Here is a 27,863-nt window from a genome sequence, read left to right as displayed (position 1 = left end):
CCTGCCTGAGACTAATGAAATTCAAAGTACCTTTTAGAATTTGACCCAAATTATCAAACAAATCTACCTGAATTTATGTTTTAAATTATTAGAAATTACAAATCTTTGAGAAAGGAATAATAATAGAGGATATCTAAGTTTTAGAGGAAGGAATATGCAGGTAGAATCAACCACTGAAGATAGTTTTGCAGGTCAATTATTAGAATGCCACATTCAGATATTGGGCAGAATAAAACAGCATTGCACACCTACTTGGAGCAACCAGATAAACTGTGTATATGAGAAATTTAAAGTCATCAGATGTTTGCTTTACCAAGTTCTACTTGATAGTAGTTTATCCATTTTATTTTAAAACTATTTTCTGTCTATATTCATTATCTAAGGATCAATCCTTTCTCAGAGTCAGGAAGTATTTGACATATCAAGACTGGAAAAAATCTGTAGATATAAATGTTTAACTGACATCAAAACAGGTTTGTGATGTAGACTGGTTATGTTTCAGATGTTCATGGTACTTCTCTAGTAGTAGAGATAGAAAATACTCAAACTCTGAGATACCTGTTGGTTGGTTCAAGTAAATTTTTTAAATTTTAAAAAATAATGTCTTTATAGCCATAGAGATGGGTGAAATACTGAATTGAAAGACTAATTCAGTAAAAGGGCATTGAGAATTAACTATACAGATCACCTGATTTAGTGGGCTTTCTGAAAGAAGAGTCAATAATAATATTTATTTTAATAGCTACACTCCCATTTTTATTTGCTGAAAGTGAATGTGTCTGGACACATGCAGTAACTTCAAAGATTATTTTTACTGTTCTTACAAGATCTAATATTTGATTATTATGAGCAATAAGCAATACAATTAAACAGAACTTAAATTAGTAGGCTGCTTGGCAACAAACAATCACTAAGAATTTAACATAGGATTTTGATAATCATCAAGCCCAGGATATATATGGTAGATGTTTTAGTTTTGAAATATCAAATTTCATATGAAACACATTTTGGTGTATTTCAAATTTTCATTTACCACAAAAGCAGTTAAATTGTAATGACTTCTCAATTTTTCCAAGCACAAAATGAAAACAGTAAATGATATTAAAGTAAATTCAGAACTGAAAAAAAAAAGTATGCATGAATAATAAATGTTAAACCACAGCTTGGTCTTTGGGCCTAGAACCAACAGATAATATTTCTAGTATTGATTTGGCATGCACTGAGACAAAAAGCTGGCAATGGAAGTGCATCCATGGAAGAAAAGGCGCTAAGAAGGCTTGGCTTAAAACCAAAAGGCCATGTGTCATGATTGAATTTTGTGTGCCCTTAATTGCTTTAAAATGCTGTAGATGATCATGGATATGCCATCTAGAACTAGGGTAAGAGATCTAGATTCTAACCTCGGCCAGTTCCTCAGTTATTCTCAGAACCTCCCTTCCTCCAAGTACTTTAGTCATCCCTGGTATTAAAAGAAATTTGCAATACTATAGTGTAATTTTACATTTCAGTTTTTGTCTTTGGATAAAATTCAAATGCTCAAGTTTGCTCTATAAAAATTTAACAAAAATTCAGGGTTTACCTGGATAAACTACAATGTGCAGGGAGTATGGGTTTTGTTTTTTTTTTTTTCAGGCCAAAGTGATTTTACTTGATAGTTGGTGTGGAAGTTTAGAAATAACGCTCAGAATTAATATTCCTAGGGCTTTTCAGGTGTTTGGGGTTTATCACTTTAACAGAAGTTTCTAGCATTTTGTATTAAATATTCTCATAATCCCCGTGTTCAATGAAAGGGCCCTTGGAAGCACCCTTATGACACCCTATCATCGCCATCATCAAAAGTTTTTAGGATTCTTAGGTTCTAACGCTTCATCTTTTGTTTCTTCTACTATTGCCCCTTTACCTCTTCTTCAAACTAAGACAAAAATGCTGGAAGCGGGGGCAAAATTAAAGATGTGCTATTGGTGGCAAAGTACAAAGTGGCAATCCGGCACATTGTTAGGTAATTGCTCGAGAAAAGGTGAATTACCTCCATAGGGGTCGACAGATAGAGGGTCTCTGGGAGATGTCTGTGGGATGCGTGGGTGGAACGCCGTGGGCGTCCCGGCCGGAGGCACCAGCATCTGGGTTGCGTTCTGCAGCCTCCACCTGCTGGAGGAGGGGCCGGGGCGGAGCTAAGATGCGGAGGGAGGTGACGCACCAGCAACACACATCGCCGGGCTCCCCGCCCGACCCCCAGCCAGGCCCAGACCGCAGCAGGCTCCTTCGGCCCTCGGTGAGTGTCCTCTGCTAATGCCGGCTCGACCTCCTGACGCCCAGCGGATACAGCCGATACATGCGGGTTTTTCAAGATCGGGAGTCCCGGAGGGCATCCTGCTGAAATCCTTGAGCTGTTGACTGCGGTCAAAGGATGGGTGCGGGATTAGGAGGTTCGGCTATAAATACGAGGGAAAGAGTACTGAGGGAGGATATTGCGTAGCTCATCAAATCAGAACGGTGTTGGCCAGGGGTGTAAATGAAGCAGAAAGACATTCTACATTGCGCGCAGGCTGAGGGAAAGATGGAGATAGCAGAGGAGGCCGATGTCTGCCTCAGGCCTTTTCCGTCAGAACTGCAGGCTTTGCTCTTTGAATAGCAAGGTTCTGCATCCAGCGGTGGCTAGGAGAAGCCTTTTCTATACAGAAAAAAATAAAATAAAATTAGAGGTTATGAATATTTAGGTTTCAGGGAGGAAAATGCGTAGATGTATGATCAAAAGAAAAGGGTTGTATGGCCACTGCCAGAAGCTGGGTCAGCAGCTGCAGAGGGAAGCTGCATGAATATTTGTTTCCCTATTCTGCAGGCTCCTAGTCATACAGAAGCTATAGCTAACGTTTAGGACAAGTTGACTCCCCGAGCTAGTTTTCTCCTTCACCTGTCTTTCCTCTCATCACTCCGCCTCCCCAAAGACTAACTCCCAGAACCATGAGGCAATATTACCAACATATTAATAGCTATGTAGGAGGCTCTCTGCCTAGCATGGTTCTAATCCTTACCTGTTTTCCCATACCTCCTCACAACAACCCTATAAAGACAGATGTTTTTCTCATCCCGTTTTCGCAGAGGAGGAAGCAGAGGCATTTGCCTAAGACCACTGAACTAGTATGTGGCAGATAGAGCAAGCATACCTCATCTTCCCTTCCAGATTGCAGGACGGGCCTGAGCTGTGTGTGATTTCACTCCCTCAGGATCTGAAACGGGTTAGATGTCTGCTAAGCTAAAGTGTTCCCTTCCACCACTCCTAACTTTTTTTTTTTTTTTTTTTCGCGATTCTTTACTATTTGTATTTTCCAGACTCCTTCCTGTGAGCCTTTTCTCCCCCGAGACTGGGGAAATTCAAGACGCCCCTCTCCCTTTCTCAAAATTGAAGTAAGATTTTTTTGGTGGTGGTTTGTTTTAATATAAAAGGAAGAGAGTGGTGGGGTTAGGGGAAATGCAGAACTTTCAGAAAGCTACAAAGAAGATAAAAAAATGACTCAGAACAGCCATTTCAGTCTAGTCTTCCCAAGAATTTGAGTACAGAGGAAACTGGCTGTCTTGAACTGTTTTATTTTTTAACATCTTTCCACAGCAGATGTCCTAGCTAGAGTGGATACTTAAGACGAAAACAAACCCCTAGAAGTTTTCATTGTGATCCCTTTGTAGATGGTCCTTGAATTAGTCCTTTGTACGATTAAATCATTACAATTGCCAATTGTGGCCGTTTGATATAATTTAGTCTTATTTCTGCAGGTTAAAAATGGTTTCCAGGATGGTCTCCACCATGCTATCTGGCCTAATGTTTTGGTTGACGTTTGGTTGGACTCCAACATCTGCTTATAGCCCGAGGACCCCTGACCGGGTCTCCGAAACAGATATCCAGAGGCTGCTCCATGGCGTTATGGAGCAGCTGGGCATTGCCAGGCCGCGGGTAGAGTATCCAGCTCACCAGGCCATGAATCTTGTGGGCCCACAGAGCATCGAAGGTATTTACTGTGTTCTGCCACTTTGAAGGTTCTATTGGCATTTAAAATAATTAATACGTATTGAAGAAACTCTATTTCCTCTCTCTGTTCTCTCTTTCTTCTTACCTATGCAGTATACATATATCCACATGCAAATACAAGTCCTGTGAAAGCAGGGACCTTATCCCTCTAATTCACAGTGGTAGCCCTAGCACTTAGCCCAAAGTCTGGTACATTAATATTTATTGAGTCAACGAAGGAAGATCTAGCGTTAGCCCTAAGGAAAGATTAGAACCCAGGACTCATGTCTTCTCCCACAGTGATCTTTAGGAAATTGTATCCTCCAGCTGGCTGCCTCTGAGTCACTGCCAGCCAATACTTGTAAAAGGTTCTCAAAAATGTAGGACCTAAAGGGTCCGATTTGATTCTTAGGGATGACATCATATAAACCCAAAAGGTGCCAAAAGAGGTACTAACATTAAGAGTTTATGTTAGGTACTTAAATATATATTTATTTTAAAATTTAACACATGTAAATGTAAATCCTCCCAGATTTTTATCTAACCTTCTGGTAATGTGGTTGTAATACTTTTATTAAAAAGCAGCACTTTGTTGTTTAATGATTTTTGTATAAAGAGAATCTGACTATGGGCTGGTGACCAGCGCTTTATGGCCAAGTGCCTTATTTTCATGCCTTGCTTTGTATCCTCTCTGATCTCTTTCCCCACTGAGGTGCAGCCCTAAAGCAATAGCATGGTTGTTGCAGGTTAACTGCAGGGCGTGTGTCAAGTATTTGCCCACAGGAGTGGATTCTATGGAAAGGTGTGAATTCTTTCTCTGGGTTTTGTCAAAATACACACCCAGCAAATGCTACTCCGTATGGAATGATGATGCCTAATTTTGCCTGAGTTTTTAATTTCATAAAAATGCTTTCCACCCCGGGGTCCTGTGAATGCCATGGATATTGTTGATATGTGATCCTTATTTCTAGCTTGTTACCCACAGTTTGAAGCCATTGTGTAAAACTAACTCTGTGGGGTTATTGTCTATTTAGGCTGACATTTGATTTAAGGAATGGATCAGCAAGCATGCTAACCTAGCATGGGGCTTGAATCAGAATAAATCAGACAGGCTTCATGTGTGCCTTCTGGGAGAATTTAAATCCTTCCTGGGACCTGCTACTTGTTGCATGAAGCCTACCTATCCATTTCAGACCAGCATTTTGGAGATAGTAAATATCTGCCCTTTTAATGCAGTAAGTGCTTGGTTAGTCACCTGGCTGTTGTCATGGAGAAGGTTTTCTGAGTTTCCATTAATACCTGAGGGCTGTTCATCTGTGTGGAAAAAAAAAAAAAAACCAGCTGCTCTCTGGCATCAAAAGCCTGTGTTTATCCTGAGCCTCGTTTTCTTCACTGGATAGCCAACAATTTAGTACCCACCATATGCCAGGTAGACTAGGGCAGCTCTGCCCTAAAGATTCACCCTCTTGGGGTGGGAGAAGGACAGGTTATCACAGTGCATCATGGCAAGTGTTTTGGTAGATGTACAGACAAGCTATTGCCATGGAAACAAAGAATAGGAGTAATTAATTCTGCTTGAGAGTGGCTAGGATTGGCTGTAAGGAAATGCTTCTTTGAAGAAGCAACATTTCACCTGGGTTTTGAAGTTTGAATAGGAATTCATCTGGAAATGGCAAGTGAAAGGCATGGAGATTGGAAAGAGCTCAGATAAGGACAATTCAGAATTAAAAACTCTGTTTCCCTTATTACCCTTGGGGTAATGTGAAGTCATAAACCATGTTAAGTTTCCTCCCACGGTGTCTGTTCAAGGGATAAATACTGCCTTGTTTTTTAGTTTTCTATTACTGTGTAACAAATTGCCACAATTTAGCAGCTTAACACAATAGCTATTTGTTATCTCATGGTTTCTATTGCATTGGTTTGCTGGGCCTCCTCTGTTCAGAGTAGTGCCAGGCAGAAATCAACGTGTTAACCAGAGATGCAATCTGGGCTGGAGCTCAGGGCCATCTTCTAAACCCATTAGGGTTGTCAGCAGAATTCAATTTTTTTGCCATTTGGGACTGAGGTCTCCTTTTTCTTGCTGACTGTTGGCGGGGGTCTCTATTAGCACTTAGAGGCCACCTTCAGGTTGTAAGCCACTTGGCAGACCTCTCCCAATGTGGCAGCTTACTTCCTTAAAGCCAGAGGGAGAATATCTGAATATCTGATAATTATAAAATAATATAATTATGGGAGTGACTATCCCATCACCTTTGTCATTTAACGAAGATAACCCATTTTATTCACAGGTCCCATACATAATCAAAGGCAGAGAATTATGCAGGGTGTGTACACTGGTGGATGGGGATCTTGAGGATCATTTTAGAATTCTGCCTATTATGGCTTGGGTGCAAGCTTAACAGAGAGAAAATAGTCCAAAGACCTTAGGTTCCTAGTCCTGAACCTAGGCATTAATTCGTCGGGTAGTCTAATACTTATTCAAGCGAGTGTGGCATTATTTCAACTCATCTATTTATTTGCTTTGTCTCTACTCAGACATTCCCTCATGCTAATTCCCAGGCTTCTGACTGATGTATGGAATATTTTCCATATCCCTTCCAAAATTTATTTTAGGATTTGATTATGAAGGACCAAATGAGAAAAGTTTCTTTCTTGATTTGTATAGAAAGAATACACGTAATCATGTGTATTCTGGTAAGAATTTTAACACATGTTTAACATAGACTATTCCCGGAGATACCTGGATTTAAATACCAGTGCTGTCATTTATTACGATGTGACCTTGAGCAAATTATTTAACTTCTCTAAGCTTCCATTTAGCTTGAGGGTAGGATTTAAATTTATGCACCTGCAAGCAGGTAACATTCTAGTTCAGAGAAGCAAAAATAAAGTTTTAGCATACATGACTGCAGTATTGTGAAATCACTTCTAAATGATTCATCGTCACCACTTTAGATGACAATTACTAGATTCTCAGTTCCTTGCAGGCAGGGCTGTTCGTTTTCTAATCAATGGCACATACAAGACAATTTTCTCATATTTTGTCTACTCTGATTAATTAATTGTATGATCTTTAGATTGATCTCATTATCAAAGATGCATATTAGCTCTCAAACAGTATAAGAAGCTACTATCGTGTAGGATATAGTATCAGTATAAATTGCCATTAGGTTACTGAGGTCATATAGTCTATTAAAAAAAACCATTTTCTTCTTTAATCCCCTATACTTTCTAGTTACTGTAACATTTTTCTGCTTCCCTTCTCAGCAGCCTTTTAACATATACTGATAGTACTTCCTCACATCCCGTTCTCTCCTAGTTCATTGTAGTTTACTGTACCCACCACTCCTTTGTCAAGTCAACGGTATTTCTTGGATGCCGGGCATGGTTTTAAGTGCCGGGGAAATAAACATGAACCTCAAAGATTGGCAGGGTAGGGGAGATATAGTCCTTAAACAAATAAGTAAAATATAGAATAAGTCAAATGGTTACAAGTGCTAAGAAAATATAAAGCAGAAGAAGGGGGTGGAGGAAATAACTTAAATAGAGGTAGGGGATTTCTCTCTGGGAAGGTAAGCCAAAATCAGAGAGTTGAAAGAGTGAAGTGTTTGATATATGGAGGAGGACATTCCAGGCAGAAGGAGCTGTGAGTGCAGAAGCCAGTAAGACAGGAGCCAGGAGGCTAGTGTGTCTGGAGCCTGTGAGACGGGACATGAGTTAAGAGGCTATTGTAATAATCTGGGTGAGAGATGTACTGTTCTGATAGCGAGAGGAGTGGTGAGACATGTCAGATTTCGGATATATTTTGAAGTTAAGCCAACAGAATTTGCTGGTGGGTTGGAGGTAGGAACCCAAGCAAAGAGAGGAGTCAGGGGTGACACCAGGATTTTGCACTGAAGAAATGGAAAAGATGTTTTCTACAAGAGGAGCAAGCAGGACCTTCAAGGGGAAGAGTTCAAGTACAGTTTTGTACGTGTTAATTTTGAGATGCCTTTTAGACTCTTCTTGTCACAGCCAACAACTTCTTTGCCTTCATCCTACTCAGCCTCTCAGCATTCAGCACAGTTTACCTCCCATTCCCTTCTTAAAACCCTTTCCTTCCTTGGTTTTGGTGCCAAGATGTCAGGATATACTATGTTGGCACACTTTTGGTTTTCCTCCCTTTCCCATTCCCTTTAACCATTTTTTCTCAGTTTCATTTTCATGTGTTTTCTTGCTTATTGTTTCTCCTGCCTTTAATGTAGCCTTTAGTTGCTAAATTCTCCAGGACTCAGTCCTGGGTCCTCTTCTCTTAGTGTTCTGAATTCTTTGTCTAGATGATCCCACTTATTCTCTTGCCATTTTTTCTAGATGTCATTTCTTTTCCTATGACTCCACTGTTTGTATTTTTAGCCGAACTTCTTTTTTGTCTATCTGTAGGCTTATGCGAATTGCTAAATTACCATGTATCAATCCTGACTTCTCTGCAACCACCGTTCTCAACCTGTTTATAGCAATATTTTCTGTGTAAATGAATAGTGCCACTATTGTGTTATATATGCAAGCTAGAAACCTAGATTTTCTCCATCACATGGCATACGCAAATTATAAGCAGTTTATTTAATTTCTGTTCTTAAAGTATATCTGTTATTTTGCCTATTCTGCCTTCTTTCTAAGTCAACTTCAAACACTCTAGTTCAGGATATCATTGTGTCTGGCATGGATTTCTGAAATTGTCTGCTAACTGATCTTCCTGCTTTAACTCTTGATTTCTTTCAAAGTTTTCTCCACAGAAAAGACAAATTTAAACTTTAAAAGTTTAAATCTGATGAACGTCACTCCTGTGGCTGAAAGTAAGTCAGTGGCTTCTTGCAATGACCTAGAAGGATCAACATCTCCTGTCTGCCCTCCCCGCTTGGGGGAAAGTCTCCTTTTAATCCCTCATTCACACCAGACTCTTCCCACCTCCAGGTTTTTATGACGTATACTCCTCCCACTCTGCATAGCTGAATCTTCCTCTCCAGGTCTCAGTTTCAAAGTCACCTACTCAAAGAAGCCTGCCCTAACAGTGCTATTTGAGCATCTCCCGCTCTGTCGCTGTATGTTCTTTTTTTTTTTTTAAGCTCCATAGCATTTTTTGATAATTTATAATTAATGTTTGTTTCCTTGTTTATTGTCTATCTCCCCACTGGAATGTCAGCTTCATGAGCCTATATTTGTTTTATTTACTGCTTTATACCAGACACGTAGTAGGCACCATGAGGGAGGATTTAATTAGCCACAAAGAACTTAGGAGGGTAGAAGAAAGTCCCCTAAGTTCTTTGTGGCTAATTAAATCAATATGAGACAAACTAACAAGAGAAAATAACCAAATTTAATTACATGTGTGTGCATGGGAACCTCACACATATAAGAGGTTCAAAGACAGAAAGGGCAAATTAGGTATATTTGACATCCTGAACTAAGGATGAGGGGCTTCACAGGGTCTTTGCAGGACAATAACAAGGGCAGATGTTTAGTAATTAATAGTTTGCCCTGCCATGTAGATAGGTTAAAAAAAAAGTTATCTCTGATAACTTCTTATTGTGGGCAAGACCCCTAATTCAGCTTCTTCTAGGTAATTAAAGGGGGCGGTGCGGGGTACAGACGTCTAGGTTGAGCTCACAGGGGTCTCTGTTGCCTTTAGCTCAAGATAATTTGCGTACCCCAGAGGCATATCTTGGGGTGACTCTTTCTGAACCCACACAGTACTTAGTAAATGTTTGAAGATTGAATACGTCATATTAGGGAAAACTAATAAGTATATAAATAATACATGACGTCAGGATCTGTTAAGGCATTTTCCCTTTCAGTTCAAGGAAAATATTCCATTTCTATTCTGTTTTTAAAAAAGTCTACCTAGAAGTTTTTGCCAAGAGCTCGTTGTTTACTTTGACTATGACTGGTTACCCTGGTTTGTGCCCTTTGTACAGCTAAGGATTATGAAACCTGTAAGGACACTTTGTGTAGTTCTAGAACTAAACCAGCAGGGGGCGATCTAGACTCAAAGTGTATCCCAGGATTCCTGAAACCTGGTAGCCAGGCTCCTGGCTGTTACTTGCTCTAAGTGGTCACCTGAGAGGAAGCATTTGCCAAAAGCATTCAGAGAAGATCGGGGGTTATTTTTACTTCTCCATCGGCACCTTAAACATGATTCTGTAAGGAGCATCTTTTAAATGTATAAATTCTTAGCCCAAAGTAAAACAAGAACACAAAGTCAAAACAAACAGGGGCCAATTTATTGTTTTATAGAGAAGAAACACTTGCTTTAATGGCAAGGAAAACTGGGGTTGAGTCTTGGCCATACTGTTTACTAGTTGTGGGTGATGTTGGCAACTTTTCTGATCCTTAGTTTTCTCGTCTGTAAAGTGGGGCTTCCAGCTCATCCTCTTGCATGCAATAAGTGGACGCTATTAGTAACTGAATTGCTTCCTCTCACTTTGGGGATTATCAATAGCACATTTTCAGTCTTAATGGCTTTCCCGTGATATCATTTTTAATCACTCATCCGGTTAGCAATACGGTTCAGATATGCTTCAGTGCCCTTTGTATTTCGACAGTGCCCACCTTTCCCCATGCCCAAATTTGCTCATTGGTCCCTATGACATAACTAAGTGGTAACTGTTGTTTTATTATCCTCAGAAACAAGTAAAGCTGCCAGCTGCCTAAGGGATTGGTTCAGAGAGCCATTCGCTGTGGGATAGAGACTCAGGGTAGAGGCTCTCGGGAATCAGAACTGGCTATGCCAGCTGATACTGCTGTTGGCCTTTGATGAATCCAACCAGAAAATGTGCTTTCTTTTCCACAGTGTTAACAGCCTCAGGCCAAAGAGAGCCTCCTTAGTGCCACTGGTTTGTCTTCTTCACCATGGCAGGCCACCAGATGTCTAGCATTGTGATTACACCAGATATCGAACCACTGAGACAGAAATTTATAAATATTGGTATTTGATAGTTCTGAATAGTTTTAAGCCTATATTTTTAAACAGTCAGTTCTCCATACCCCATGGGTTGAAAATATTTTTAAGACTGTGACATTGTTGGTGATATGTACTATGTAATTAGCCCTGTGAGGGTTGCCTCTGTACTGAACATGTACAAACCTTATTTTCTTGTCATTCTTCCCTAAACAATACAGTATAACTATTTTTATAGCATTTGCATTGTATTAGTTCTTATAAGTAATCTAGAGATGATTTAAAATATTTGGGAGGACATACTTAGGTTATATGCAATTACTACGCCATTTTATATAAGGGACTTGAACATTCTCAGATTTTGGGCATCCACTGGTGTCCTGGAACCAGTCCCCCATAGGCACTGAGGGACGACTGTATTGCCAGTCATCAAAATATCAAAATTATTTTTTATAACACTGACTTGTGGGCTTCAGTTATTTCATGTCAAAGCAAAGAGAACCAAGATCATGTTCTTAATAAATACCAAGTGGAAAAAGAGTCCTTTGTAAGATAAAGCCTACTTGAAGGGGCAGATCCTAAGAAGTCTCTACTTAGCCAACCTTTGCCCTGGGTAAGGGAGCTGCAGTGCCTCTACTTTGCCACAGGGTGGCGACAGTGCTTCCCATTTGAAGGTTGGAGGGAAGAGTCTTCAATATCGAAGAACAGGACAGGGCCTCACTTGTTTCTGGCTAGTCTCTCTGCAGTTAGAGGAAGGAGTGGGGTGACTTGATCCAGGTATCCTACCTAAAATCTGTTTCTGGGTTATCCCCATCCTGGGGACCAGTGAGAGCAGGGAGTTTGAGTGGGCCAGGGGTTCGGCCCATGTCATTTGGGGTTCTGTTGAGCCTACGCTGAACTCAAATCCTTAAAATAGTCCCTGGATGAGTTCCAGTTTTTGTTCTTGGGAAATTTCACAGATAATGGTTGAGAAATTCAAAAGAAATAGGGAGAAGTTTTTGGTGTTTTTTTTTTTTTTTTTTTTTTTTTTTTTGTGGGGGTGTCAGTGGAGGGCAGAATAGGAAGAGGAAAATGATGACTTCTTTTTACATTGTATTTAAGGTGCCCTGGGGCATCCAGTGCAGCGCTAGGTGTGTGTAACACAGGAGAGGTGTCTGGGTGGAGGGAGAGATTTGGGAGACATCTCCCTGTTAATGGTGGCTGATGCTACAGGAATAGATGAGGTTACACTGGATGAGTATCAAGGAAGAGGATCAGAGCACCTAAGAAAAAGGCTTGGGAGACTCAGTACAGAGGGCTAGGTAAAAGAAGAATTTGGAAAGGAACCCGAGAAAGACTGGCCATAAAGGAGAACCAGGAAGGTGAAGTGTAAAGAACACAAGAAAAGAATGTTTCAAGAAGGAGCAGTGGTCGCCATGGTCAAAATCAGCAGAGGTTACGTGAAATAAGGACCATTGGGTGTAGAGTACTCACTGGGCATAGCAACACCGAGGTTATTGGGGGCTTTGGACAGAACCAAAAGCCCCGTGGGGTAGTGAGGGCAGAAACCACACGGCAGGAAACGGAGACGATGTGATGTAAAAATCAGTTACCTGAGTCTTCCCGGTAAGGGGGAGAAGACCAAGTAATGGCTGGGGAGGGATTTGGGAGGAGGAAGGTTTTTGTTTAGGTTGCTTTGGAGATTTAAACTTGTTTACGTGCTAATTGGCAAGAACTAGTGGAGAGGGAGAGTTGAAGATGTGGGATGAACTGATGAATGAGTGGTAAAAGTTCCAGAGGAGGTGAGTGGGGACAGAGTGGGAGCGCAGGTGGAGGCCAGGGTCTCTCCTCCACTGGGAACAAAGGGAAGGGGCAGAGATGCCTCGGGCCAAAGCCGAGTTCAGAGGTTTTGGCCTTGGTATTTGCGAACTCTGTACTCTTTTGAGCCACCTGCTCAGAATTAAAATGAGAATGAAATGCAATCAGCCTCCTAAATATTCCATTTTATACATCTCATATACTTCACCTGTATGTTTTTTGATATTTTAAAATTTCAGACAAGACCGGTTTTAACTTTTTATGTATGATCTCACTAATAGTTATTTAGTAATTATATTATAAACATTTTATATTTATATTATATAACTCCAAGATATCTTGTAAATGTAATCTAAGATCAAAAGTTCTAGAGAGTGTCATCTTTGTTTATTTTTTTTACTTAATAGTAATGTTATAATGAGGCATAAATCAAGAACGAAAGTGGAAAATAATTTTAATAAGGTGTGCATTTTAACTGACTTTGCAACAACACAATATAAAAATTAATGCAGTCTCCTTGAATGCACAAGATGTGAATACGAATCCCCACAAAATAACAATTTGTCAAGAATCATAATTTTAAAGTAATGGGCTTAGATAGTAATTATAAACAATGCTGATTGCTTTTTAGCTGATAATCATCCTTGATTAGGATTATTTTTAAATCTTGTGAATTTTGAATCATGTGAGATCTTCAGTTCATCTCTTAAATAAAACGTGACCATCTTATAATGGAAAAGAGATACACAGAAGACTGGCAAAATTACTGAAATTAAGTTTACTGTAAAACAATCGCTAATTGCTATGCCTGGTGTCTGACACTAGGACAATCCTTGTGAAGTGCTCACTTCCATACAGGTTGAAACCTAGGTGAGTCTGAGCCTCAGTGTATTTTCATTGAAGTCAGTAGAACCCAGAAGTATTACAGTTCTCCAGAGAAACAGAACAAACTGTATTTATATATCTGTATTTATAAATAGACCTTTTCTTCTCTCCCTCTCTCTCAAAATATTTATACCATGTATATATATGTATATATATACACATATATATATGTGTGTGTGTATAGTCGACATGTTTAAGACTGGATGTGTATATATTTACCTACTTGATGATGTCTAAAAATCATGAAGTTTACTTTCCAGGAGCACAGATAAAAACAGATTGGCAGTGCATCAGAGTTACTTTTCAGTGTTCCATGACATTGCTAAAATAATGCTAGAATGTTACGAGCTTTGTAAAAACATAGCGGTAAATTACACTGGCATCAGATATGAGTTGAATATCTAGACAATATCACATGTATCTCAAAATATTGGACTGCTGTTTGGTGGCTGGATATTGCGGCACCACTTCCTTTTGAAGCGAGACATTTAATGAGATTCAACATGTGCAAACTATCTAAATAAGATGCAGTCAAATAAAGTATGATTAAATTTATTAAAAAGAGACAGAGAAAAGAGATTTATTTTAAGGAATTGGCTCATGTACTTGTGGGGCTAGAACATCTGAAATCTGTGGGGCTGACTGGTTGGCTGAGACCCTTGGAAGGGCTGATGTGATCTCGAGTCTGAAGGCAGTCTGGATGCAGAATTCCTTCCTCCCCGGGTGACCTCGGTCTTTTTCCTTGTGGCCTTCAACTGATTGAATGAGACTCACCCACATTATGGAAGATAATCTGCTTTCCTCAAAGTCTGCGGATTTAAATGTTAATCACATCTCAAACACACCTTCACAACAACATCTAAACTGGAGCGTGACCAAGCAACTGGGCACTATAGCTTAGCCAAGCTGACACATATAATTAAGCATCACCGCAGAGTAGATGAATACCACAGCAACACAGTTGCCAGCAAGCCGCTATTTTCTAAGGAAAATGACGACAAAGTGCTTTTGAATACCTCTTTACAGATTCTGCATCTCAGAGAGTCTTTACACACAGTGTCATGCTCCCCACTCACAAACACTCCTTGAGACAGTTAAGGAGGGCGGGTATTTCTTGCCACATTTTACACATGTGGAAAGAGGAGCTCAGACTTGTCTAGGGATGCAGCTAGTATGTGCATGTGGGTTCAGAGCCCTGGTGTTTTCTTCTGTTCTGTCCAACACAGCACACTGTCTCTTAGGCTAGTTGATGAAAGGTATGGACGTGGACAGGCTTGATCTTAGACCAAATTGTGAAACAGGTTTATCTTTAAGGATGATCCTTATTCCTGGGCTCATTGTTGATTCTTTTTCGAATTGCTGCTTAGACTCTTTGCGAATCAGCATTTACAACAAGGCACTGCTCGCCTTCCTCACTACACTAAAAAATCTGCCGAAGCAGACACAGTGTCTGCCTGGCTTTTTGTCAGCTGCACCTAGACGGGGCCAGGCATATAATAGACGCTCACTAAATGTTTGTTGAAATAACCTTACTGTTTATGTTCTTTTGAAACATCATTGACCTCTGGGACACCAGCAAGTGAGACTACTCTTATTTCAGTCAGAATCATCCTGCTTGTAATGCAATTTGTAATTACCATTGGAACATTTTAACCCTAATAATCTAAAATTCACTGGCTTATCTCACACCTACTCACTTAGGACCCTAAATATTTCTGGAGCTCCTGGAGCATACCCCATCTATGATCCTGAACATAACGAATTGGTCCAGTACTATCAGGCAGTTCCTCATTTCCCCCTTTTCCTTCTCCTTGTCCCCTTTAGCTGGGCTCCACCTTGTCCTCTAGCCCCTGAGCCGTTGCAGCCCCAGGAGTTCTGTTGTCAGGTATTGGTGATGAGGGCAGGGGGAGATCTCTCAGTGCACCTGTTTTTAGGAAAACAGAGCTTTCTTTTTTATTTCTCTCTGTTCGCAACAACTCCTCCATCCCCTGCTGTGCTTTCTATAGGAGCCACACGAGCAGTTGGACAGGGAGACAAACCTAACGAAGAAGCATTGGATACCATAGGAGCTAAAAACCCCTCCTTCCACATTGACCACAAAGGTGTGGTTTACCCCTGCCTCAGGCTCAGCAAGCCAGATTGCTCTGTTCTTTTGTGTGAGCTTTTCCCAAGGAAGCATCTCAGTTCCTCATGCAACTAAGCTCTGATATGCTGTCCTAGCTGAAGCCCAGAGAAGGTTCAAGCTGGGACCTGATTTCACGTCACCTGAGACGTGCCATCTGGAAAAGGGGCGAGGCAGCAAGAAGTAAGTCACCAAGGAAGCCACAGTGAACTTTTCCACAGATAGCTGACAAAGTGGCTGATGCACATGTAGGAAATGGAATCGTGGTAACTAAATTTTACATAATATCTTATGGTTTGCGAAAATACTTTGTCTATTTTAATATAACCTTTGCAACAGGGGAGAAAAGGTTTAAAGTTGCCCACATCACACAGCTTGAGCATTATGAGTTAGTCGGCAAGGCAGCTGTGTTAGGTCCGAATGCCTCTCTCCAACCCGCCGTCTTCTATCCCTGTAGACTCGTATAATCCTGTGATATTTAGCTGAGAAGCTATAATGATGCTGGGAGTCGTGGTAAACCACATGTGGATTTGGGCAGTTGGTGTTTCAGGGACGTGAAGCTTCAGGAAGCAAATTTTCTGACAAACCACCCTCTTTTGGAACAAATTGGTACAAATACCTTGGGCACTGCAGCTCATAAAGAAAGCTATTGAGGCAGGCTGGAAGGGTTTAGCAAGCCACAGCTTGGCACCACAATGAACACTAGTGTGAACTTTTAATCGTGGGGTGCCATGTGACTGGAGTAGCAGACAGGGTGTGTCGTATGGATGGTGGGGGTGGGTGGTCACCGTATAACAGCAGGAAGAGAGCACTGAGGCAGGAAGCCCGGCGATCCAGCCCTGGCTTAGACCAGCTATGGGGCACTGAGCAAGTCCCTTAAACTCTATGAAGTTTGTGTTTCCAGTCTGAAAAAAGAAATAAGCTGTCCAGTCCATCCCACAGGGTTGATAAGGCAGCCAAATAATGCGTATGAAAGTAATATAAAGAATTCCACGAATGCGGAGCGTCACTCTGTGGTCATTATTGCTTTAATTCTACCACATGTCTTTCCAGAGGAAATGGCTTCAGGGCTGAAAGATGGTCATAAATATGGTCGGTCATATTTTATGTTCTGTGCCCATATGTCCTTCTAGGCTTGGCCTCGGAAAACTGCCCCTAAGAGTTGCATGTTCAACGTTAGAAGAACCATTTTCCCCTGGTCTTGTGAAGTGCTCTACTCCTTGTCAGCGTTGATGTTAAATGTTAGCAACGTGTGTCTAGAGTGGGGATGGATGCCTCCCGAAACTTCTTTTCCATATTCAACTGCGCTCTGTTTTTTTTTTTTTCCTTGTGGTTGTATTTGTGTTTTTCCATGAAATAGGTTATAGAAGCTCCTTTAAAGTCTAGAAGACTAGTTGGTCAACTGCCAAGCCAAGAGCGAAGCATGCGCATGTGGACATAAGAGCCATCATTGTAAGGGAGGGATGCAGGTGGATTGGAACGCGTGCTCTCAGTGGTATGAGAGCAGACTGTCCGAGGCTGGCGTGTCTGGCAGGCCGTGATCAATATACTTGCCCTGAACTGTGCATCCTATCAAAACATCGTCTAGCACGTTTCCATTTTTATTTATTCAATAAGCAATTACTGAGTGTCTACTACATGCCAGGAACTGTGACTGTGATGCATTTTAAAACCAATAAACACACATCTAATTTATTTACATCGGATCTTTGTAGAATAGGTAAGAGTCAGGCATTATCTTCTTTTAACCTGTTAGTAAAGGTTAAACTCTGACCAGAGGAATTGAGTAGTTTTACAGAAAATCGGGGGCGGAGCAGGATCAGACTGTTTTTCTCCTTACTTCTCTATTCTCTGGCTGCATTTTCCATCGGCGCTTTGGCCTCGAGGCATCCAGAGGTGTGAGAATGACAGAACACAGGGAAGATCGGGAATGATGAACTATTTTCATATCCCGCCTCACTCCAGTGAGGTGAGCCAGCTAAATGGCTGCGATACAAACTGATATCTTAGCGAGCTGGACAGGGAGGCAGCAGGGCCCATTTTTCTCTTACAGCGACTTACAGCCCTTGTTAGTGGAACCTGAAGTCTAGAGGAGGTTAAGAGCCATAAAAATTGAAACGCATATCTACAATATGCTGGGCTAGAAGCTGAGCAGCCAGGATGTGGATCAAACAGTTACTGATAAAGGACTTCTGGAGGAGAATAAGGCGCTGGCCCCCAGAAATGATATTGCAGGTCAGCTGAACTTGAGCAGGACTTCCTTGAGGAGGGGTGGGATGCGGGTCATGGGGACTCAGGTTCACGCAGGAAGAGGTGGGAAGAAATATACCTTTTAGCCAGTATGTGTTGCATGCAGGATGTTTAGGAGGAGGGGCTGTGGCAGCGGGGAAGGCTGGACACTTTTAAGGGTGTCATCAGGCTTCTAGACTTAAGAGCATCTAGGGCCAGGGGGCACATAGGCACATGGTCTGTCTGTATTACTCAGGGCCCTACGGTCCCCCAGGGAAGCTCCTGCCTCCCACAGCCTGTTAACTTGCCTGTAGTGTCCTGTGACACCTCTCTCCTTGCAGGTAAAAAGGCTGCTCCAAATTTGGAGGTGACCTCCCTGGTGGCGGTAGTGGTATTGAGTGGGAGGCTGCACTGGGTATTTCTTTTTGTACTTGGTCAAACACATACACATCTGGTACCAACACCGTTGGGATTTCGGGAGCTGGAGGCGAGGATTTCTTCGGTCACGCTGCATCTATGGGCGACAGAGACACAATGTGGTCGTTCACTTGGACGCATTTGACTGGGAGCTCTCAGAGGGTCAGACACTGACCCGTCACAGCACTGTGGAGTGTACTTGGGTGCACGTGGGTGCTGGCACAGCATGCAGTGGGAAGAGAAGGCATCCGCTGGCATTTGGCCTGACCAGGGCAGAGCGATACTTACCCGGGGTCAGAAATGACCGCTGGGGTGAGCCCTTCCAGCAAAGATTTGTGGCAGGCTCATGGCACTACTGGTCATCACTCCCAGGAGCCTGTCAAAGTTTTTCTCTGTATGAGACGGAGTGTGGCTGAGGTGATAGTCCAGGCGGCTGGCCCGCCCTGCAGAGACCCGGGGGACCTTCCTGATGCCATCTTTCTGGTACGACAGCCCAGCAGGCCTGTGTCAACCAAGCCCTGCACGGTTTGGACAAGATGTGGTGACTAACGTTTTCCTTCCGAGCAGCAGGAATGGCCGGGCCTGCTGGGAAGAATTCCTTTGCTATAAACTATCAAAGACGCCTGTCTCCTGAACTGAAACAGCAGGTCTCTTCTGTCTCTTGCTTTCTTTCCTTAGGAAAAAAAAAAAAAAAAATCCTTCAGCAGATGATGGGAGGAACCATTTGTTCGGTTTGTTCAGACTCTGAATAGTCTTTGGTCACTGGAGTGTGCAAAAATATGGCAACCATGTAGGTGCTGTTGTCTGAAACTGTTTCAGAAAGGAAGGGGAAAAAAGAGGAGTTATTCTGACAGTAAATGATGCATTATTTTAAAAATCAAAAGGATTTTTTTTTTTTTTTTGATGCGTGGTTAGTAAAGAGAATTTTTAGCAGTTGGCTCTCATTTAACTTGGTCCATATACAGCATACTGGAGCCTGTTAAGCGCCTTTTTTTTTTTTTTTTTTTTTTTTTTTACAGGCAGAACTTTGGTGCCTGTGGGTCTGGGCTGTGGATAGGCAAGACATACCCGCAGGCAGGACTGGTCAGCTCACTCCCGGCCTGCTAGATCCATGCCTGTGACCAGAGTTAAGTTATCAGTCCCCATGTAGCTCTCCCCACAGCCTGCCTCCTGACCCCGCTTCACAATGTTTATCCGTGCTCCAAGGCAAGTGAGATCACCTCCCTCGCCCTCAGTTACAGCACGGAGGACAGTGTGTAAATGACCATCAGCCTCACCCCAGTTTAGATAGACTTGCTGAGGGGCAGCTGGTGGGATGTCCTACTGCTCCAGATTACACCAATACTGTTCTGACATAGAAGCAGTTAGGAGCGAGGATATTAGGTATAGAGTTTTGCTCTCTCCAGACCATTTTTAATTTCTATGAGCAGATTTATAAATAGATCTTAAATCATGAAGTGGAGGGGAAAAAGTGCAAGGAACCCAAATGGGTGGATGAGCCCTAAATCATTCACATGAAGCTTTGGTCGCTAGTGAGGGGTGCACGCAGGACACCTGGGCTTGTGTCCTCTGGTGCCCTGCACCTCTGTCCAGGCTCAGCCTTTCAACTGCCCGGTGGACCCAGTTGAGCAGTGTCTGGGCAGGAGATTAGCTTTTCATCTATCTTATTAGCCCAATACTTAGAACATTTGCCTCCATGAGTTTGCAGTAATCACTATTTTGGACCCAAAGATTCATTTTTTCATCCTGAATATTAAGGCCGTAGAATCTGGGGAGAGCACATCAAAGCTTACTGGACTCCAAGATTATGTTTGAAATGAATAATCAAGATGTAATTAAAAAGTTAGAAAGCACTATTTTACAGTACCTAACCTAAGAAAACACAAAATTAAATAATAGTGTTCTTTCTTGAAATGTGGTTCTAGGAGAAAGAGACTAATATTTACTTTGTAAATAGTGTGTGCCTGACACTTTATCTCAGCATTCTCCAGGGACTGATGCGCCTATGAGAATCTAATGCCTGACGATCTGGGATCGGAGCTGAGGCAGTGATGCTAGTGCTGGGGAGCAGCTGCAAATACAAATGAAGCTTCGCTTGCTCACTGCTGCTCACCTCCTGCTGTAGCCCAGTTCCTAACAGGCCACAGACCAGGTACTGGTCTGCGGCCCCAGGCGTTAGGGACCCCTGATTATATCTATATCTATACATCTATATCTATATCTATATCTATATCTATATCTATATCTATATCTATATCTATATCTATATCTATCTATATCATCTACCTATATCTCTATCTCTATCTATCTATCTATATCTACCTATATCTATATCTATATCATCTATATCTATATCTATATCTATAGATAGATAGATAGAGATAGTTATTTTGTCCTCAGAAATGCTCTGCGATGATTCCCTTTTACAAGGGAAAGTTGAGTTGTAGAGTAAGTGGGCAACTGGCACAGAGTTGACTAGCTCAGCAGGATAGGATCTGGATTCAAACTGTGTGTTTGACTCTAGAGCAGCATTTTCACTGTCAGCGCTCTTGACGTTGAGCCAGAGAATTCTCTGTTATGGAGGCTGCACCCCTGGCCTCTGCCCACTAGATGCCAGGAGAATCCCCCTACTTGGGAAAAGCAGAAATGTCTCCAGATACTGACAAATGTCCTCTGCGGGTCAACAGCGCCCCTGAGGAAAACCACCACTCTGCAGGCTTTATTTTTCCTGCCATTACACATTCAGAAGGAAATTTGGGGTTACCAATAAAGACCATAGGTGGTATAGATTATGTATGATTATAGTAATTTTTCTTACTATAAAGTAAGAAAGGCTATGTGGATGATTTGGAAAATAAATTGTTTACAATTTTACCACCTAGAGATACCCACTTTCAACATTTGGTGTGTTCCCTTCCCGTCGCTTTCTCTGTGTATATATGTGGCTTTTTAAATCATACCGTAAATATTTTCATATGGATTTTTGTATTTAACATTATGTCAAGAGCCTTTTCATATATCATTAAAACCACTTGGTTTTAATAACTGCATTATTCTATTATATGTTTATGCCACAGTTCTGGTTAGCATTCCCCAAATGTTGGACATTTAGAGTTTTTCCAGTTTGTCCCCATCATAAACATTGCTTCAGTGGACATATTTGCATATAAACCTTTGTGTAGAATCCTGATAAAGTCTCTAGGGTATATATGTCTATGAAAAGAAAAATTGGGTCAAGCTCCATGCAGATTTTCAGGCTCCATTTCCTCCCAACTGTCATTTCTGTAAATGTTGGGCTTATAAATGCTGCTCTCTCCATGTATTTCATGGGAATCTTGTTCCTCCTGCTAACTATGAGTATCACCTTTTAAAAATCTTTCAACAGGCAAAAATGGCATCTTATCGTCTTAATTTGATCACCAACAAAACTGACCGCCTTTCCATCTGTTATCTAGCTATTTGCTTTTCTTATCTCCAGAGTACTTGTAATGAGATGGCTGCCTTTTTCGTAGCTCTAATTGTGTCTAACCACTGCCTGATTTGCTGCTTTTATTTTTCACAGCGCCGACTCATAACTCAAGTTCCTTAAGCTTTTTAGCAGCAATAGAGGGAGACTTTGGGCAAGAGTTAGGGGGAAGAAATGGAAGGGAGTGCTTGTGTATAAATTGGAAATTACCTAAACGAGAATTAACTGAATCTCGAAGTTGGAAGACGACGAGGGGAGAATAGTTTGTGCGTGAGGTCCGCGCACGGTGAGAGAGGAGGTGGTGCAGAAATATCTGGTGAGGAATTTCCCGGGATAGCCACCAGGTGGTGCCACCGGCCCAGGATGAAGTGGTTTCTCCAGTCGCGGACAGCTGGGGAAGGATGTTAACAAGTGGTCCTGAGATGAGTGAGGTGATAAGGAGGCTGAGTACCAGTCACACACATAGGATGTTCACTATTTGGACATTTTTAATTGACCTACTAATGATCATGAGTTGGCCTGGTGCACCTGTGCGTGGGGGTAGGGGTGGAGGGGAGGAAGGTTAGGGCTGGTTTTAAATACATAAATATTTCTATAATTTTTATTGAAATATAATTCACACACTATACATTTGAAGTATACAATTTAATGGTTTTTAGCATAGTCACATTACCACAATCAGTTTGAGAATATTTTTATCACCTCCAAAAGAAACCTCATTCACTTTAGCTATCACCCCAACCCAACCTCTACCCCCTTACCCCACCCCTCATTTTCCTTTTCCCAGACCCTGGCAACTACTAATCTACTTTCTGAATTAATGAATTTGCCTACTCTGGACAATTTTGTATAAATGGAATCATACAATAGGTGGTCCTCTGTGATAGGGCGGGCTGTATTCTGGTTATTACTCACCCCAGCCAACACTACCCTAGTTTAATTTGTCACAAAGAGGCATCAGAGTAGCTAGACAAACTATTTCAAGTGCTATAGCATTTCCAAACCTGTTAGGATAGAGAAAACTACCTAGAAGAGTGATTATCTGACCTGATAGATAATTAGAATCACCTGGGAAGCTTTCGGATGAAAGATTCTCAGCCTCAGTCTCTCCATGAATTTAAATTTGGTAGTTCTGGGAAGTTGGGCTGATTATAGGATTCCCTCCCCCTATTCCCCATGCCCCAGGTGATTCTAATGATCGTCTAGCTGTCAGCAGTGGGCAGCAAGTCGTGGAGGAAAGGAAACCTGGTTTTGAATAGAGGCATGAAAAGTACATGGCCTTTCCCTGGAAATTGGCCTCTTGGAAGGACTTGCACCCCCCATCATTCTCCATGCTGGTTTATGTCAGAGTGCCATCTTTGACCCAGCAGGACAATGCATATTTGAAGTCCATCAAATACTGCTGTCAGTCTTATTTACTACTGAGCTGGCAAATATCCGTGTGTGATATAGCAGAAAGAACACTGAGAACACGGTAGTCCACCGAATACCCCATAGGCTATGTGAGCATCTGGAGGGGGTGGGTGTAAGCCGTGGCACACTGCACAAATTAGGGTATTGGAATCACAGACAAGATGGGAATTTAGAGAGCATCTTGTCCACTTCCCTCGTTTCATAGTAGAGAAGGTTGTGGTCCCAAGAAGTGAAGTTCCTCACCGAAGGTCATATACCAGCTGTTAGTAGTACAGTCAAGACTAGGGCTGGGGATCAGATCTTTTGCCTCTTCTTACTTTTTCACATCTCTCTCTTTTGAGACTCGAGGAATCATATCCAGTCTCCTTTCATTTTCAGAAGTGAGGAAACCCAGGTCTAATATTTTCGTGGTTACAGACCTAATTGATTTATATTTACTTTGGATGAGCAGGAGTTAAAATAATGACGGATGAAAAATCCAGATTGCATTCATGGACAGCTTTTCAGAACAGCCCAGAGCAGATCCAAGTTTATGAAGCCTGAAGCTTATGCAATTTGGAAATCCTCTTTAAGAAGAAAAATATAAAATTGCAAATACAAAACTAGGTCCAGGGCCTTAGAATCGGTCTTTGCAAATGAAGGGCCCTGAATCTTAAGCTTCGTTCACTTCACTGTAAACCCACTTCTAAGAACAGTAATAGCAAGAACCCTAATCCTGTGTGTTCTGCTAAATTCTTTTATTTGTGTAAATAAATAACACGTGTTGTGCTGAGAACCATTTAGTCATCTCCTGCTGCACAGAATGGAGGCCATTCTGTCAACAAATACATATTAAGTATCTGCTCCATGTAAAGAACGCTGGAAAGGACAGAGAGAGGTAAGGAATCTATATTCTCTTAGGAGATGAGGCTCAAAGGAATAATAACGAAACTGATGCCCATCTTGCCTTCCAGCTGGTCTGAGCCAGCGATGACTAAAGGAGCCACATCCACTATTTTTGTCTCCAATTCTCAGAGAATCTTTCTCTCGCAGTTATTCATCTTCCTCTATCGAACAGGGAATGGATGTCAACGTGAGTAAAACCCCTTGGGTTTCTGGTGACACCTTTTCAAGGTTTAATTATTCTTTTTGTAGTTATACTCCTCCACCCTCACCTCCCCAAAGTCCTTTAAGTTTCAAATCACTGCCTTGAAATGAATTAAAAGTACATTTATTTATCAGGGCAACTTTTTCCCAAAATGTGCCTAATACCACTGAAATGATTCAAATAACATGCATATCCTGAATAGTCTTTCTGCATATTCTCAAAAAAATTATTCTGTTTCCATTTTGGTAAGACGGTGTCTTTACCCAACTCTGTTCATTTAAACGACCACGTTAGCATTAGCTCCTGGATTTAACAACAATAAAAAGTCGGGTTTCTGCCACTTTCTGAAAGATAACGCAGAGATAGAGATAAATCTAGGGTCAGGAGGGGAACTAGCTTAGTGGAGGGTGTTTTGTTTGTTTTGTTTTGCTTTTTATTGTTACACTTTGTTTTACTGAATCCTTATAGAGAAGTGAGGTCGTAAGTCCCTTTAGGTAAAAGCCCAGGACAGTATGTGCCTTATCAAAATGTCCTTTTCCATTGGTGGGAGAAATGGCTGAGCCCTCGGTGTCATCCAAAAACTCATTTTGTTTTTCCTGGAGATTTTCTGTCATTCAGAAACGAGCTTTCTAGAATGTTACAGCATGAAGAGGCATTAAAACCTTCAGAGGGTTTACAACAACCCCATGAAGGGTTCGGAGCTAGTGGTTTGAGGAGTGGCCAATTACTTCTGATGTCATAACCAATCTCGTCAGTCATGTGTCCCTCCCTGTTTGAATTATGAATTTCAAACATCTTCACAAGCTCTTCCATGGTAATTCCAAAACTCTCAACAAATCAATCCTAAGAAAAAAAATAAACAAATATCAAGAGGAGCAAAAGAATATTTAGGATATGGTTTTAATTAAAATTTTTATGTTTCCTTTCTCAAAATCTTGTATAAGCCATTAATATGAAAAAACAAGCCTCTGAGTAGGAAAGCAATCAAGGCCATCACCATGAGAGATTTTGAATTATGTAATAAACAAATCGTTTATTTGTTTTTCTTATTAACACTAAGACAGTCGAGTCACGGTTGCAGCTATTTAAAATACTGAATGACTGTTGAATTAGGCATACATATCACAGAAAACGCAGATACATCCTCCATCGGCCTGTGAAAGAGTGCTGCTACATAGCTTCTAGTAAAGGTTCCACTAGAGAAGCACACCCGGTCGGCACTCTCAAACCGCTTGAGGTAGGTTGGAACTATCTGGATGTCTGCCTGTGGCATTGCTACCTCGTGACCATCCAGTTTGCCAACTATCCAGGCCGTTTACCTCTCTGTTCCCATTCTGCTGGCCCTTTGGCTATTTCTCTGTTTATTGACACCTGAATCAATCCAAGGGGACAGAAATGAACATTTATTAAGTGCCATGTTTGTGCCAGTTAATCTTCTCAACAAAGTATTATTATCACCCTGTTTTACAGAGAAGGAAATTTGTATTCAAAGAGGTAAGACAACTTGTCCAGGATTACATAAGTATAGAGCTCGTGCATTGTAAAATGACAGCTACGTAATGTTTGCCAGAATCCATGCAAAAAGCCTTCCAAGGACTATTTCATTTTATTTTGTCCTCATACCGACCCCTTAAGATTGGTATTTACTTGTATCCTCATTTTACACACAATGTCATACAGCTAGTTTGGTGGGCCAACGTTGAAACTCAGGCAGTTGGACTGTAGACCCTGTGCTCTTGCCCATCTGCCAATCCTCCTTTATGTACTGAGCTGTCCAGTATGGACACCAGCCCCGCGTGGCTCCTGAACACGTGAAATGTGGCTGGTGCGCTCTGAGTATAAACTACACACCAGGTTCTGAAGGAAGTATGAAGAAAAGAATGCGAAACGTCTCATCAGTCATTTTTTATCTTGATTACATGTTGAAATGAGAATAATGTGGACATACTGGGATAAATAAAATAACTACATTTAATTCACCTGCTTTTTAAACTTTTTTGAAAGTAGGTTACTAGACAATTTAAAAATACCTGTGTGTCTCACATTATATGTCTTTTTTGTTTGGTTAGTTCTTCTTTTTATTTATTTAAAAAGTATTTTTCGATCATAGTTGACATTCAACCTTGTATTAGTTTCAGGTGTGCAGCATTGTGGTTAGACACTTATATAACTTACGAAGTGATCCCCCGATAGTCTAGTACCCATTTGATATCATTTATAATTATTACAGTATTATTGACTCTATTTCCTATGTTGCATTCACATTGTATTTCTATAGGGCAATGCTGTTATATGTTATTCCAAGTAAAGAAAGACTGAAATTTATTCAGGCCAACATTGTTTTTCATCAGTAATTCTAATTAAAATTTTGGTTGTGGTTAGGTGAGGAGGTCGATGCCATTAAAAAAAAAATTCCCAGGCAGAAGTCACATGGATATGAAAGGAAGAAACTGGGAATATTTTTGTGAGATGGAAAAATTACAGGCCAGAAAAAAATATACCTTAAGTTTGCAGATGATTTAGTCTGAGTGAACCCCTTCCCCACAAGCGCACACCACCTGCCCTCTTCTCCTGAGTCAAGAATTTAAAAAAAAAGAAAGACAGAAAGAAAAAAGTAATAGCTCACGAAACTCGGAACCAGAAAACAATGTCCTGCAAGGAGTTCACTGTTTGTCCAAAACATACGTTTACGCTAGCTATTTATAAAAGACGTTTACTTATTTACAGCAGGTTTGGACGGAGAAAGGGAAGCAAGAGATCAATAATTAACGCAGGTATGAATTCGTATGGCCAAGTGAGAATGTTCATTGTTGTGGCCCAGAAGGTTTTCCCCGACCCAAATCGAGCCCCCTTGTCTTAATCCATAAATGAGTGGAAGGGAGAACCGTATGAAATCACCCCATTCTCAACCTTTGTACCCTGGTCTGGGCTAGGGTGCTGCTCCTGTGGTCAGTGCAGAACCTCAGAAAGGAGACTCTCGACACCAAGCCAGTCGACGGAAGGGGCTCGGGGCTGGCGCAGCACTGCCACCGCCCTCCTCCCCTCGCCAGGATGTGCCCACTATGACCTCTGCCGCCCCTTCGTCACACTCCTCCTCAGCCATGTGTTTCCAGTGCTCTACTTCCCCTGGAAAGACCAGGCTGGCTGGAAAAGTTCAGCCTTAGCCAACACCATCAAAGAGCGTCGAGTCTGGGCCAGTGGACGGCCACCTCCGTCATCGCGATGTCTGGTGTCACTGTCATCTGTCTGCTCGCCCACTCGTTGTACCCTTGTTTCCTTGGCTTCTGCAGGTCTCCGTTATTCTTTTCTTTTGTGTTGGAAGCTACCTCCTTGTCCCCTTGATCACTAATTACGAACCTCTTATCCATTGACTTGACTCTGGTATAGCCTTCGATGTCCTCCCTGCGTTGATTTCTGCCTGCCTTCCGGGATCATCACTATCACTGTACTTTGCCCTGACCTGAGAACTTGACATGTTTTGCTTGTCTCTTTAGCTGGTCTACCAGGAGGCCT

General features: G+C 41.6%; 1 protein-coding gene across 4 annotated transcripts in view; it reads left to right on the top strand.

Annotated features, from left to right (window-relative positions):
- The first annotated feature begins 2,146 nt into the window (after positions 1 to 2,146).
- The window catches only part of SCG5 (secretogranin V), a 51,606-nt gene continuing 25,889 nt past the window's right edge, over positions 2,147 to 27,863 (top strand). For 3 of the 4 annotated variants that reach the window (XM_016139615.2, XM_016139613.2, XM_016139616.2), the window contains exons 1-2: positions 2,147 to 2,272; positions 3,769 to 4,001. In XM_016139615.2, the coding sequence (XP_015995101.2) occupies positions 3,776 to 4,001 (226 nt within the window). In that variant the 5' untranslated portion in view covers positions 2,147 to 2,272; positions 3,769 to 3,775. Of the gene's footprint in view, positions 2,273 to 3,330; positions 3,406 to 3,768; positions 4,002 to 27,863 lie in introns of all 4 variants that reach the window. The other variant, XM_016139614.2, reaches the window with a different exon arrangement.

The sequence above is a fragment of the Rousettus aegyptiacus genome, unplaced genomic scaffold (assembly GCF_014176215.1).
Source record: "Rousettus aegyptiacus isolate mRouAeg1 unplaced genomic scaffold, mRouAeg1.p scaffold_m13_p_3, whole genome shotgun sequence".
NCBI classification, from domain to species: Eukaryota; Metazoa; Chordata; class Mammalia; order Chiroptera; family Pteropodidae; genus Rousettus; species Rousettus aegyptiacus.
This window is presented reverse-complemented; position numbering and strand designations above follow the sequence as displayed.